This window comes from Cetorhinus maximus, chromosome 25 (assembly GCF_964194155.1).
Source record: "Cetorhinus maximus chromosome 25, sCetMax3.hap1.1, whole genome shotgun sequence".
In the NCBI taxonomy this organism is placed as follows: domain Eukaryota; kingdom Metazoa; phylum Chordata; class Chondrichthyes; order Lamniformes; family Cetorhinidae; genus Cetorhinus; species Cetorhinus maximus.
The window spans coordinates 9,091,111-9,106,229 of NC_135903.1; the positions used below are offsets into that span (position 1 = coordinate 9,091,111).

A 15,119-nucleotide genomic window follows, 5' to 3' on the forward strand; every position below is an offset into this window, starting at 1 on the left:
AAGTGTTTGACTCTGTTTCTCTCTCTACTGATGCTGCGTGGCTTGCTGAGTATTTCCGGCATTTCTGTTTATATTTCAGATTTCCAGCATCTGCAGTACTTTGCTGTCTTATATGCTCCGTGCTGGGCATTTGTAAGTGTGGTTAGTTTCAATTTAAAATGAGAAAGTATTTATCACTCAATACAAAGTGTAATTTTTCTGTTAACAAAACCACTTGAGTGGGTAGCAATAGCACATTATTACAGGTGAATTGGTTGGTGCTAATTTACTGGTAGATTTTTTGTCATTTTTAAACTTGGAATTAAAACCAGGAGTCAAGGGCCAGTAGAATACGTTATTGTTAGTTCAAGATGTTCTCATTTGTACATGGGATTGTTGTTTGCAGTGCTTGTGAGGTTCAAGTCTTTTGGATGTTGCTGTCCAGATATTGCATAGGGTAAGGCTAAAAGAAGTGGAGCCGATTGCATAACTTGAACGACCAAGTTGTGTGTAATTGTCTGACAATGCCATGGTTGTAATGTGTATCATACTGAAACCTGAGCTTTTGATGGGCTTTATAAATAGAGGCATATAAGTATAAAAGCCAAGAAGTTTTGCTAAACCAATATATAACAGTTCAACCCCACTGTGACTATAGTTCCCAATTCTGGGCACCCGAAGGATTTGAGGGGGAGGGTAAAGGGAAGGGTGGCGGGGGGTGGGGTGCAAGATAAGGGGGTCCAGAAAAAGGAGACGCATCAGGACTGATGATTTCTCTCCCTGGCCCTGGAGGACAGGGGAGGATTCAGGCAGCCAGGTAGTAACTGCACAGATTAGAACAACAGTCGGGGAGGGGGGGGGGTGAAAGATCTCTCTGCCAGAACTACATCCAGACTTGATTTAAGATATCAAACAATAATTTGTATTCATCAGGGTAGCTACATTATATGCATTCTGTGAATGGGACATAAATTGATTACACTAAAATTAAAGCAAAATACTGCGGACGCTGGAAATCTGAAATAAAAACAGAAAATACTGGAAAATCTCAGCAGGCCTGACAGCATCTGTGGAGAGAGAAACAGAGTCAATGTTTCGAGTCAGCACAGCTCTGAAGAAGAGTCATACCGACTCGAAATGTTAGCTCTGTTTCTCTCTGCACAGATGCTGACAGACCTGCTGAGTTTTTCCAGCATTTTCTGTTTTTATTTTATAAATTGATTACATCCTGCTACTGGAGCCTAGAGCTAATCTGCACTCATAGATTCACAGTTGTAGCCAATCTTTAGCCTCCTCGAGTAGTTTTCTACTTTATGGTAGCCACAAACACACAAAATGTCACCAGTCTTATCTAAGTGTTCCAAACATGGCTAATTTATTTCTTCTATTAAATTCTTAAGAGTCTAGAACTAGTGCGCACAGTCTCAGGGTCAACCTTTAGGACTGTACCTGTCCTAGAAGTGTTTGATGGGGACAGTGTAGAGGGAGCTTTACTCTGTATCTAATCCTTTGCTGTACCTGTCCTGGGAGTGTTTGATGGGGACAGTGTAGAGATGGAAAAATGTTGGAAATCTGTAGGCCTGCCTCAGCCCATTAATCTTGAAATTCCTGAAATGAGTAATTCTACAGCCAGTTGGTTAAGATTAATGTGGGAATGTGGTTCAAACCTAGAATAGATTTCACCACTGGTTTAAAAAAAAGCAGTCACTTACCAGACTATCTCAAATAAACGGTGTCAGGTTATCCAACAATTAACTAACCACTGCCCACGCTTTCTCTCACCCTCTCCCTCACCCTCACCCTCTCACTCACCCTCTCCTGCCCTCTCCTTAACCCTCACCCTGTCTCTCACTCTCACCCTCTCCTTCACTCACCCTGTCCCTCACTTTCACCCTCACCTTCACACTCACCCTCTCCTTCACCCTCACCCTTTCCCTCACCTTCACTCTCACCCTCTCCTTCACCTTCCTCACCCTTTCTCTCCCTCCTTGCCCTCAGTCTTAGTGTCATCTTCCTCCTCATCCTTGCCCTGGTCCTCACCCTCATCATGAGCCTCGCCCTTCCCCATTCCCACTCCCTTGTACTCACCCCCCCAACCTCCCTTTTTCCATGCCTATTCCTTCGACCTCTTACTCTTCCTTCACCATCTCCCTCACTCTGGCACTCACCCTGAAGACATGTCCTCAACTGGAAGAGTAACCAAAGCAGAGTCTCCTTTATTTACTAATTTTCCTTTTCTCCCATTGGGTGAGGATATAGCTATCCCTCCCTAAAACTAAGGGCATCTCAGACCAGACACTCATGATCTCTCTCCTTCCCTGGAGGCTGACATTAGCTCTTAAATATTTTGCACTTTTTTAAAGCTCCACCTTCCTCAGTTTCTTTCCCTCCCCTGATGAACTCGGCCATGGGCACTGGATGCTTATTTTTTTGTCAGCCTGAACAGTCATAGGCTGATCAACCATGAAGAGCATCACTATTTATCCCAAACCTGACCACACACTGCAACCCCCAGCAGGAGTGACCAGCAAGTGATCAGAAGCAGGCACCCAGGAAGAGGCCTTGCCCTCGCTAGTCGAGGGGCACTTGGCTCAGTTGTTTGTTGTTGTTGTTTCGGTATTAGATGTGGTAGTTGTGGATCTGGACCACAGACAATGCTGGAGGTGATGTTGTTAGCAAACTCTATCTCTTATTGAACATCATGCTAACTATTTACAATGTACACTCTGCATGAGGCTTTACATAGAACTATCTCTCTCCATGCTCTTTTATCATGTGATCTGACATCGGTGATGATATAGACTATATATTTGCACATTTAACATTAACCCTTTATACTACAAGTTGCAGCATCCTAGACATGTCAGATCAGCACAGAAGTAGATCTGATCCTTTCAGGCTATAAAGCTCAGTCAACTGACCCTCTGAGGGAGTCTGGTTACAAAGAAAGAACTTACATTTAAATGCTTCTTTTCATGGTCACAAGTCCCACTTCAGAGATTTGAGCAGCTGATCGAGGCTAGCACCCCAGTGCTGTACCAGTGGAATGCAACACTCCCTTTCGGATGAGATGTTGAACTGAGGCACCATCAGTCCTCTCAGGCACATGTAAAAAACCACATGGCACTAATCTATGGGAAAAGAGCAGGGGTGTGGAGACTAATTAGGCTGCTCTTCCAACGAGCTGGCACAAGTATGCTGGGCTGAATGACCTTTTGTGATTTATGACTCAGAGATGGGCAGGAGTTCTCCCTGGGAATTCTGCCAATATTTATTCTTCAACCAATATCACTAAAGTAGATTATCTGATAATTTATCTCGGTGCTGTTTGTGGGAGTCTTCTGCACACAAATTACCTGCTGCGTTTCCTCAATTACAACAGTGACTACACTTCAAAATTACTCCATTGGCTGTGAAATGCTTCAGGATGGTACAAGAGGTGGTGAAAGTTACCATATTAGTGCAAATTTTCTTTCTTATACCTTGCTCTTCATATGAAGAAATGTCTCAGAGGACTTCACAAAATGGTGGTGGATACTGAGTGGGAAAAGAGGGAAATTGTGGGGCAACAATGGAATGGGTGAAGAGTTCTGTCTAGGAAGACAAGAGAGGAAGGGGAAGGTGAAGTAGTTTTGAGGACAATTTGGAGAGGATTTGGGGAGTCATGACTTAAGGATCAATCTCTGATGTCAAAGAAGAGCAGAGCTGAGTCTCAGTAATAACACAGACTCAGAGGATAGAGTACAGACAGTATCCAGGTGAGCTACACTTCCTTGCTACTTGTTCAGACACTGCTCAAATATTATTTATGCAGCAAAATAATTCATTTTTACTCCTCAAAGAGTCTTCAACCAATGATGGAAGAGGAAGTAACTATTCTAATGCTTGAATTGCATTGACAGGATTTGAAATGATTGTGGCAATTAAAGGCTACCATTGAACTGGTTAAACAGCAGTTATTGAGTCTGGCACAGGATTTCTGAAGCTCCCAAATATAAATGGCAATTTCCAAACATATGAATTAGGAGCAGGAGTAGGCCATTCAACAGCTATTCCTTCGACAGCACTCTCCAAACCCGTGACCTCTACTACCTAGAAGGGCAAGGGCAGCAGATGTATGGGAACATCACCACCTGCAAGTTCCCCTCCACGTCACACACCATCCTGACTTGGAAATATATCGCCGTTCCTTCACTGTTGCTGGATCAAAATCCTGGAACTCCCTCCCTAACAGTACTGTGGGTGTACCTACGCCACAGGGACTGCGGCAGTTCAAGAAGGCAGCTCACCACCACTTTCTCAAGGGGCAATTAGGGATGGACAATAAATGCTGGCCTAGCCAGCGATGCCCTTACTCCATGAAAGAATAAAGAAAGAAAACGGCCCTCGAGCCTGCTCCGCTATTTGATAAGATCGTGGCTGATTTGATAGAGGCCTCAACTCTACCTTCCTGCCTGCCCCCGATACCGTTTGATGCCCTTGTCAAACAAGAACCTATCTAACTCAGCCTTAAAAATATTCAATGACCCAGCTTCCACTACTCTCTGGGGAAGAGAATTCCACAGACGATGACCCTATGAGAGAAAACAATTCTCCTCATTTCTGTCTTAAATTGGAGACCCTTTATTTTTAACTGCAAATCACAATCCTTAGGAGGGATGGGAGAAAATGATGACAGGAACGGTGGGAGGTCAAGTCTGTGAATTTCTTTTTTAAAAAAAAGAAAACATGAAACTTGATACATTCAATCTGTGCACAAATGCATTAAAAATGATGGAATGAAAGAAATAGTGATTAGAAGGATCTGCCTTTGACTGGATGGGGTTAGCTATTGGGTGCCTGGTTTCTTCACTCTTCAAGCAGAAATTTTTACTTCCTAAATAATGATTGAACTGCACTGTGAACCTATTTCAGCTGTGTTACATATTTGTCTCTGATCAGCTATTCTGAATGCCTCCTGGATAAGTTTAGGATAATTTTGGTCCTGGTGACCTGCATTCCTCTGAACGGAGCTGCAGGCAGCAATGGGACTGGAGTGCCAGCAACTGTTGGAAACAAATAGAATCATTTTCCATCTGGAAACTGACAGGGTTAGGTGCAACACTGGTATTAACACCCCATCCGATTTTACCCTCCAGAACAATATCAGGCATGGATGTAAAACCGGACTCCACCCATTCCCATGGGCTTCCCGGCTGGCAAGTTAGGTTAAAATTGCGTAATTTTTTCATTTGTTCCTGAGATGTGAGCGTTGCCAGCAAGGCCAGCATTTATTGCCCATGCCTAATTGCCCTTGAGAAAGTGGTGGTAAGCTGCCTTCTTGAACAGCTGCAAGAAGATATATTTCCATGTGGTGTAGGTACATCCACAGTGCTGTTAGAGAGGGAGTTCCAGGATTTTGACCCGGCAACAGTGAAGGAGGCCCCTATCAAATTAACCACGATCTTATCAAATGGCAGAGCAGGCTCGAAGGGCTGAGTTTTTTTTCTTTATTCATTCTCGGGGTAAGGGCATCACTGGCTAGGCCAGCATTTATTGCCCATCTCTAATTGTGCATCAGAAGGTGGTGGTGAACTGCCTTCTTGAACCGTTGCAGTCCATGTGGTGTAGGTACACCCACAATGCTGTTAGGGAGGGACTTCCAGGATTTTGATGCAACGACAGTGAAGGAACAGCGATATATTTCTAAGTCAGGGTGGCGTGTGACTTGGAGAGAAACTCAGGTGGTGGTGTTTCCATGCATTTCCTGTCCATGTCTTCCTAGGTCGCAGGTTTTGAAGGTGCTGTTGAAGGAACCTTGGTGAATTGCTGCAGTGCACCTTGTAGATGGTACACACTGTGCGTCGGTGATGGAGGGAGCGAATGTTTAAGATGGTGGCCAATCAAGCGTGCTTCTTTGTCCTGCATCTTGAGTTGAGCTTCTTGAGTGTTGCTGGAGCTGCACTCATCCAGGCAAGCAGAGAGTATTCCGTCACACTCCTGACTTGTCCCTTGGAGATGGTGGACAGATTTGGGGGAGTCAGGAGGTGCGTTACCCACCACAGGATTCCTAGCCTCTCACTGGCTGCTGTTGCCATGGTATTTATATATCTAGTCCAGTTAAACTTCCCTGTAATCTCTAGCGTAACTCAGCATGGTTTCCTTCTTGACGTGGCATCGCAGACCCATAATCCGTGTGCGATCAGTTTAACAGTCCAAATAAGAAAACGGGAATGTGACGCATGAGCACGTTCCCCTGAAATTGGACTAAGATATGGCCGATATACAGAAGTGCCTCATGCTGTTTGGGCCAGAGGCAGGTGTGGCGACATCTAGTTAATGTTCTGTCTCTTATTTCCTTGAACAGACTCGGAGCCCCAGACATTCCCAGAGCCAGCAATCTGGACTGGCAGACCAGGCAGCCAAACTACCGTTCGCATCGGCAGAGTCCTTGGAAACCATGTCAGAGGCAGAAGTCCCAATCGGTTTCACCCGGTCTAACCGTTTCCGACAGAGTCTGCCCCTTTCTAGGTCCACGAGCCAGACCAAACTTCGCTCGCCAGGTAAGCTGATTCCTGCTGCGCCTATCAGTGGGAGAGACTGCATCAGCTCTCCTTTTCACTTAGTTAGATTGATGCTGTCGTGGGCAACCAACACTTTGGTCATTTCACAGGACTTGCACCCATTGATGATAATGACAAGCTGGCAGTGTAATTTAACTTTCTTCTGCCCTGTTATGACGTGACAGATGATGTGTGCCAGGTGGATCAAATCCACGAGGGAAACTTGCTCACACGGTCACAACTTTTGCAGTTTGTATTTTGTTTTGAGATGTGTGCCCTGAATTCAGAAGTAATAAGACTACCATGACCTCAGAGGTTTTTAGAAAACTAAATTAAACATTTATTAACAAAAGAAAAGATTTCAAGCATATACATAGATCTACAAATTACTACTATAATAACTCTTAAAACCCCTAATTAATCTAGCTCCCAGTTACACCTCCATTAAGGCAACAGTAAAATCACATAGATACCCTGGACAATGATATTCAAAGTGAGTTTTCTCAGCTTCAGTTCCTGTAGATAGCAGCTTGATGCACAGTGGCTGGAGGCTTTTCACACTTGTGTTAGAACTTAGGATGCCTTCCCCTCTGACACATAGCCTCATCTCCTTTATACATGTTTCTCCCTTTTTAATGCTAATTCTGTTATTCCGATATGTCTTTGGAACTTTACATTTCTCATAATATAAATATTTTCATAGTACTAATTTTATCAGTGACCTTTGGGAGAAATAAGCACACTGTTTGGCTTAGCTTCTTCTGGCCAGGTGTAATATCTTATCATCTCTTTGAAATTCAAACTACTCTAATTTACCTAAAAATGAAAATTTCCCTCACGCCTCACATTCTAAAACTTCAGCGACATTTAGGTATTTAGCATTTCAAACCTAGCTTCTTGCTGATGACTCAAAGCCTCCAGACTAGCTGTCTCCAATTCAATTAAATCCCACATACACACAGAGAAACTATCCAAACCCCACTACTAACCTACCTTTATAATAAATCTTAATAGTATTATGAGAATAATTATATTTTCATGATATGCCCCCTACTGAAAAGGTAATGATTAAATAGTTCTGATGAAAGGTCATTGACCTGAAACATTAACTTTCTTTCTTTCTCGGCAGGTGCTACCTAATCTGCTGAGTATTTCCAGCATTTTCTGTTTTTATTTCAGATTTCCAGCATCTGCAGTACTTTGTAATAGTGAGACCACCTGGAATGGTAATTCACTGGGTTTTTGACTCTGTGACTCACTGTTTTTTTTGTCTGATTATGCTCCTGTGGACCACCTCGTGACATTTTACTTTGTTAAAGATGCAAGTTTTTGTTTATGCTTCACTAGTACAGAACCTTGGTCAGACCCCCATCTGGATTAAGTGCACTCAGTTTTGGGCATTGGACCGCAGAAGAATTATATTGGTCTTGAAGCGGGTGCAGGACAGACTCAACTGAATGAAATGCCAGGATATAAAGGGTTAAACTATGAGGCAAGATTTTATAAATTGGTCTGTATTCCATTGGGTTTAGAAGATTGAGTGATGATCTGATTGAGGTATTTAAAATGTCTAAACGATTCATTAGGGTACATGAAGAGACAGAATTCCCTTAAGAGAACGTAAACTTAAAATTAGAGCTAGGCTATTCAGGAGTGAAATCAGGAAACACTTTTTCAGATGAAGGACAGTACTCTCCCTCGAAAAGGCTGTGGATTCTGGTACAATTGTAGCTTGGATAATTGAGGGAGATGGTGGCAAATGTCACTGGGTTAGTAATCCAGAGGTCCAGGTTAATGCTCTGGGGACATGGGTTCAAATCCCAACGCAGCAGTTGGTGGAATTCAATTCATAAAATCTGGAATTGAAAGCTAGTTTCAGTAATGGTGACCATGAAACTATCATTTGGTTCACTAATGTCCTTTAGGGAAGGAAACCTGCCATCCTTACCTGGCCTGGCCAGAAAAAGATTTCAAAGCTGAGACTGATTTTTGTTAGGTCAGAATATTAAGAGATATGGAGCTATGGTGGTTAAATGAATATAGATCAGCAATGATCTAATTGAATGGTGGAGCAGGCTCAAGGGCCTGAATGACCTCCTCCTGTTCCTAATGTTGCTACTAGGCTGAGGATCAGACAGGTAAAGAAGGGGAAAGTTATTCAGCTCATCTTGGCACATCCATCCAGAAATCCCCCCATCAGTGCATCCAGCTGTTACTGAAATGATTTCTGGATATTTTCTTGTACAATCTTATCAGACACTCCATTCCGGAAGCTAAAACTCTAATCAACTCTACAAGTCCCCACACCTTGGGTACTTGAACTTAGCTGCATTGTTGGAGGGAGAGTTTCCACAGTACACAGGAAGGATTCACCAGATTAGATATGAAAATGAAGGATGGCCCTTGCTGCAATTGCAGCTAGTTATGGGTTGTTAATGAACTTGAGAGCAGGAACTTCCAGTGTGCCAAGTAGTACAGCAAAGACCTTGTGGAAACGAAAGAGTAAACTGCACCTAACCAATCATGGTCTTCAACAGAAACTGAACAGGTTAAAACCAATGATAGTCTTCACTGAAAACTCAGCTGATTAACACCAATGATAGTCTTCACTGAGAACTCAACTGATTAACACCAATGGTAGTCTTCACTGAGAATTCAACTGATTAACACCAATGATAGCCTTCACTGAGAATTCAACTGATTAACACCAATGATAGCCTTCACTGAGAATTCAATTGATTAACACAAATGATAGCCTTCATTGAGAATTCAAGTGATTAACACCAATGATAGTCTTCATTGAGAACACAACAGGTTTGCTACATTATAGAGGTCAGAGGCGTGCAGAAATGACAAGTGGGGCTCTACATTAGTTAAGAGAAGAGCCCGGTTGGACTACGATTCCCTTTGGTGGAGTACTGAACCAACATTTCCTGTTTCATTTCACACATGAAGGCGAAGGAGAGAAAATTATGTGAGAGATGTCAAGTTTACTTAAGTATAAAGCAGAGCTTATGCCCAGGGTGTGATTTATGATTGTGATTATGCTAAGGATATATTTCTGATTGATATGTATGTTCTCTTGTTCCGGCAGGGGTACTCTTCCTCCAGTATGGTGATGAAACCAGACGTGTCCACGTTACTCATGAAATCAGCAGCCTGGATACTTTGTATGCTCTGATTGTCCACATGTTCCCCCAGAAACTCACAATAGGAATGCTAAAGTCACCTAATACTGTTATCCTCATCAAGGATGAGACAAGAAACGTCTTTTATGAACTGGAAGATGTAAGGTACAAAGAGCCAGTTCCCCTTAAGTAGTATCTTGACTGAAAGCTTCAGAGATTTATCAAATGCTTAGTGATTTTTTGTTGTTGAAATAAATGGTCTAACCTGCTCCATAGTAACAGATTCCACCTGTGCTCAGGTCAGCCTTGTACCCAATGACTCAAAGGACAGTTGACATTTCCAAACAGTCATCATAAATGACATCGAAATTGTCAAGACTGAATATCCAGTAAGTAAACCAGAAAGCTTAGTAGAGAATGAATGCTCTGTCACTCAATGCCAGTTGTTGGCTTGAATGTGTCTCATTGTTACAGGACAACAACAGCAACTTACATTTATGTAGCACTTTTAACATGTCCTAGGGTGATTCAAACAAAATTTTGACACTGAGCCAGGGGTGAGGAACTTGTTCTGTGGGAAGACTGGAGAAATGGATTGCTTCCTTAGAGCAGATAAGAATAAAGGGAGATTGAATATGGTGTAAGTTTATGAAGTGCTGCGCTATGATGAAACAGAGAGGGAGAAGCTGTTTTCAGTGACAAAAGGCTTGGTGACTAGAGGACACATTTCAGATAATTAACAAAAGAAGAAGGGTGCAGGGGGAATGGAAAAGATTTTTTTCTATGGGTTAAATTGTTTTAACCTGAATACACCGCCTGAATACACAGGAAAGCACAGTCATTTGAGACCTTGGGAGTGGTCATCCCAGCCCTTTTGTGAGTCACTCCAGGCCCAGCTAAGGATCCCATGGTTAGGGTTATGAGCCATAGCTAACAGTGGAGCCAGCAAATTTTCGGTGGTAATGGCCGATGAGGTAAAACCTTGAGGGATACCACCTGCTTACGGACAGAGGATCCTTCAGGAAGAGAACTTGTTTCCTTTAAGCACATAGGAGGAAGGCAACAGGAAACCATCTCATGGATTCTTTAACCTAGTCATATTGTTCATTGAAATTGAAAATGGGAGGCTCCTATGAGCAACTGAAGGGGAAAGCGCAAGTCCGTGAGGTATGGAGAATTGAACAGAGGACCTGCCTTAGGCAGATCACTAATGCTACAATACAGCCAAAAAGGGCAGTGGAAACAGATTCAATAGTAACTTTCAAAAGGGATTGATTGCAAAGGAAAGATTTGCAGGGCTTTGGGGAAGGATTGGGTGGGACTAATTGGACAGCTCTTTCAAAAAGCTGGTACAGATATGATGGGCTGAAAGGCCATTCCAAGATTGTATGTTTCTTTGATTGTGATTTTCAGAAGGATATGACCTGGGAAAGGCAAGGCTCAACCATTTGAACTGCTCAAGCTCAACAATGAGGAACTGGCTATGGAGGAGGGGATGGAGGCAAGGGGGACTAGGCCATGTTCTTGGGTTCCAGTGATATCCACATTAGATCAAATCTTCCTTTCTTCGATTGGATTAGCTCTGACTCTTAATACACTGTGGCCAAGTCACATATTTGAGCAATACGAGATTCAACACCGCAATGTACTCAGTAGTGACCCTCGGAAGAATACTGTTCTGCTCCCACCACTAAACCCCTTCACTCAGCCCAAAAGGAAGGGAAACAAGCTAATGAATAAAAGCTGATTACTAATGAGGTGCTTGGGAAGTGAATACTGATGATGCCCCACTTACTGTCATCCTACAATAACACTTCAACTAATATTCATTGAGAGCCACATCTATATCTGAGGGATCTGACAGCAGAGGCTACCATTTACATTTTGAGAGTGCTAATAATTGCTGAAGAGTGATTATCAGAAGTGTAAGCCTCCGTTCTAAGGAACCAGTTAGAATCCGCACTTTGTATTTGCAGAATCTGAAGCTTATACATCCTGTTAGGGCAAGAATGAAATGCCAGGAAACTTCAGTAACAAGTGGACAGAAACAAACTATCAGGAATGTTGTCTTTTTAGCTCCACAATATCTCACCACTCATTTTTTCTCTTCCAGGGATATCCAAGATCGAAGTATAATAAAAATTTTCAGGAAAGATCCAGTCTATGCACCATATCCCGCTTCCCATATCGCAAATGGAGACCTGAGGGTAAGACATTGAAAACCTTTTGAACCGTTAGGCAATCTCCCACGTAAACATATAAGAAAAGCCAAGGATAGGTAAATGCCATTTGGTCCATTGAATCCTATCCCTAAGTATCATAATTCTTCTGTCACATCATCAGAATGTCTTTTTAACAGCCCCACCACCTACATCACCCAGTCATTTTCCAAAAAAACAATTAAGAATTCCATTATGAATGAGAACAGGTTATGCTTCAAGATGTAGTAAAATGATGTGACAAGGGAGATTGGTACTGTCAAAAGGAAGGAAAACAAGCTAATGAATAAAAGCTGATTACTAACGAGATGCTTGGGGGGTGAATACTGATGATGTCCCACTCACTGCCATCCTACAATAACACTTCAACTAATAGTCATTGAGAGCCACATCTGTATCTGAGGGATCTGACAGCAAAGGTTACCATTTACATATGGGAGTGCTAATAATTACTGAAGAGTAATTATCAGTACAGTAAGCCTTTGCTCTAAGGAAACAGTTTCTGACTTCTTTAAGCTGATTTTATTGCAAGTAAATCTGACTCGGGGATGATGCTTGATGTCCTCTGTTATCTATTACCCACTTCCTTTGTCCCTTTCTCCCCATGGAATACACTTATGTGCTATTGGATGCACCTCATTTACATTGCACATTAGTGGTGTCCTTGTTATTTTACTGGATTGGTAATCTGGACTAATAATCCAGAGATTGTGTTCTAAATCCAGATTGGAGAGACTTTCCAACTTTGACAGGCTGTGACTGAGGTAGGACCGTAGAGAGGCCAGAGGGATGCTAAACAATAGAGGAAAAGTACATTGTAAACATTTCAATTCACAAGGAGTCACAGGCCCAAAAGGACTAGTGCCAGAAAATTCTTTAAAAAATAAGACTCTTCCACACATGGAATTCCAGAAAGTATCATTGAGGTAAAACCCCCTGGGTTTGTTTAGGAAGCAGCTGAATGATGTGTAAACTGTAGATTCTTTCTGAATGGATGAAGATGGACAAATGGTCTTCCTCATCCATATTGATCTTCTGAATATTTTGGATTGTCTCAGAGCCAACCTTTTTCAGGTACCTGACTTCTCTTGGGCACAGGTTTGACATCTGATCTAATAATCAATGTTCTTCCTGTTAAACAGAGAGAAATGGTTTACACATCTCGGGAATCTTCACCCACTCGTCGCCTCAGCAATGTCACCTCTGGCTCCCCTCATTTGGTGTCAGGCTCCCCAACGCCTGGGCTACAATCCTCATCCCCTTCCCGTTCCCGGATGTCGTACAGCGGCGGGCGTCCCCCTTCCTACACCGGGAGCCCGGTTCACCACTCCGAACGCCTGGGTAGCATGCCCTCTTCCCAGCCCATCTCGCCGAGCCCTAGTGCCATCTTGGAGCGGAGGGACGTTAAACCAGACGAAGACATGAGCAACAAGAATGTGGTGCTGATGAAAAACGAAGGCTTGTACGCTGACCCATACAACATGATGCATGACGGGAGGCTAAGTATCGCATCAACACAGTCACTAGCGGGAATACAGGACCCTTTCTCTTACCCAGGAGGTCTTTATCGACGTGGCTCGATGAGGTCGCTCAGCACTTATTCAGCTGCAGGACTGCAGGGTGACCTGGAGGACGCCTTTTACAAACCGAGCCCCCAGATTTACAGTGACGTTTACGGCACCGGGCTGGGCTACAGAATGCCTCCTTCATCACCTCAGAAAATTCCTGACAGCAGAATGGTGGACATCCAACAAGGGCAAAGTCCGCACAGCCCTTACTCTGGGCCACCCAGCAGGTCCTCTCCAGTGCGGCAATCATTCCGAAAGGACCCAGGAACCGCAGTCGTTATTGAGACCACAGTGACAAAATCCAGGAATGCCAATCCCGCCGCTGCAACAGAAGCTCTTCCAGGACCAAGTGAGAGGACAGGGGCAACCGAGAGGCCAGCATCTGGGTACAGCTCTCCACTGGCTGTCAATGACCCAGAAACGAGGTAAAGAAATATTCAACTTTCATTCAATACAGCAATTTCAAACTGTTGTCCTTATTTAGTTTTGAAAATTTGGTTATGGTCACCTAGTGACCTGGAGATCATTGAGGTCAAATCCCAGCATGAACTGTATAACTGAAACCAATACATTTTGCAATTTGTGGCTTTGACCCACAAGCCATAGGAAATAAAGTGAGTATGACTCACTGCAGTGAGTACCATCTACAAGCTCCGCTGCATCAACTCACCACAGCTTCTTTGACAGCACCTTACAAACCTCTGACCTCCTGCACCTAGAGGACAAGGGCAGCAGAGACATGGGAACATCACCATTCCCTCCAAGCCATACACCATCCTAACTTGGAACTATATCGCTGTTCCTTAACTGCCGTTGGATCAAAATCCTGGAACTCCCTCCCTGGCGGCATCTTTGCCACGCAGACTGCAGTGATTCAAGAAGACAGCTCACCACTACCTTCTCTCAGTTGGGATGGTGATATATGCCCAAGTCAGGATGGCTTGTGACTTAGAGAGTAACTTGGAGGTGGTGGCATTTCTATGTACTCACTCCCTTTGTTGCCCTATTTGGTGGACGAGGCAGATTTGGGAGGTGCTGCCAGGAAACCTTAGCTAGTTGCCGCAGTGTAAACTGTAGAGGGGACACATTAGGAATTATGGAGAGTGGTTTACAGTTTACATGGCTGTGATATTCTTGTTGTGTCAATGAAAGGCATTATTTCACAGTTCTGTGACCTGAGAGTGAAGGCGAGGATTAATGAAGCTCTCGAGTCTTTTGATTCAATCTTCTGAGGGAAAGTTCTGCATAAATATTCACAGGAACTTTGGCTAGTACACACTACAGACACGGTGCACCAGTAATGTGGGGAAATGGATGCTAATAACATCATAGAGACAGCAGGATGACTTTCCTAGATGAAAGAACATGTTTTATGATGGCACTGCCACATGGGAAAAATGTAAATCCTCCCACCCAGAAGTCTGAAAGGATTTACAATTAGTCAATTGTACAAATTCTTCCTCAGTATTTCTGATGTGGAACCTGATAGGAATCTTTTATTTTTAAAATTTATTTAATCATTCATGGGAGGTGGGCATTGCTGGCTAGACCAGCATTTATTGCCTATCTCTATTTGCCCTTGAGAAGGTGGTGGTGAGCTGCCTTCTTGAACCGCTGCAGTCCATGTAGTGTAGGTGCACCTACAGTGCTGTTGGGGAGGGAGTTCCAGGATTTTGACCCAGT

General features: G+C 43.3%; 1 protein-coding gene across 10 annotated transcripts in view; it reads left to right on the forward strand.

The window, feature by feature from the left end:
- The window catches only part of srcin1a (SRC kinase signaling inhibitor 1a), a 382,976-nt gene that overhangs the window by 284,574 nt on the left and 83,283 nt on the right, over positions 1-15,119 (forward strand). For all 10 annotated transcript variants that reach the window (XM_078529401.1, XM_078529403.1, XM_078529405.1 and 7 more), the window contains 4 exons: positions 6,326-6,521; positions 9,616-9,814; positions 11,763-11,856; positions 13,011-13,861. In XM_078529401.1, the coding sequence (XP_078385527.1) occupies positions 6,326-6,521; positions 9,616-9,814; positions 11,763-11,856; positions 13,011-13,861 (1,340 nt within the window). The remainder of the gene's footprint in view (positions 1-6,325; positions 6,522-9,615; positions 9,815-11,762; positions 11,857-13,010; positions 13,862-15,119) is intronic.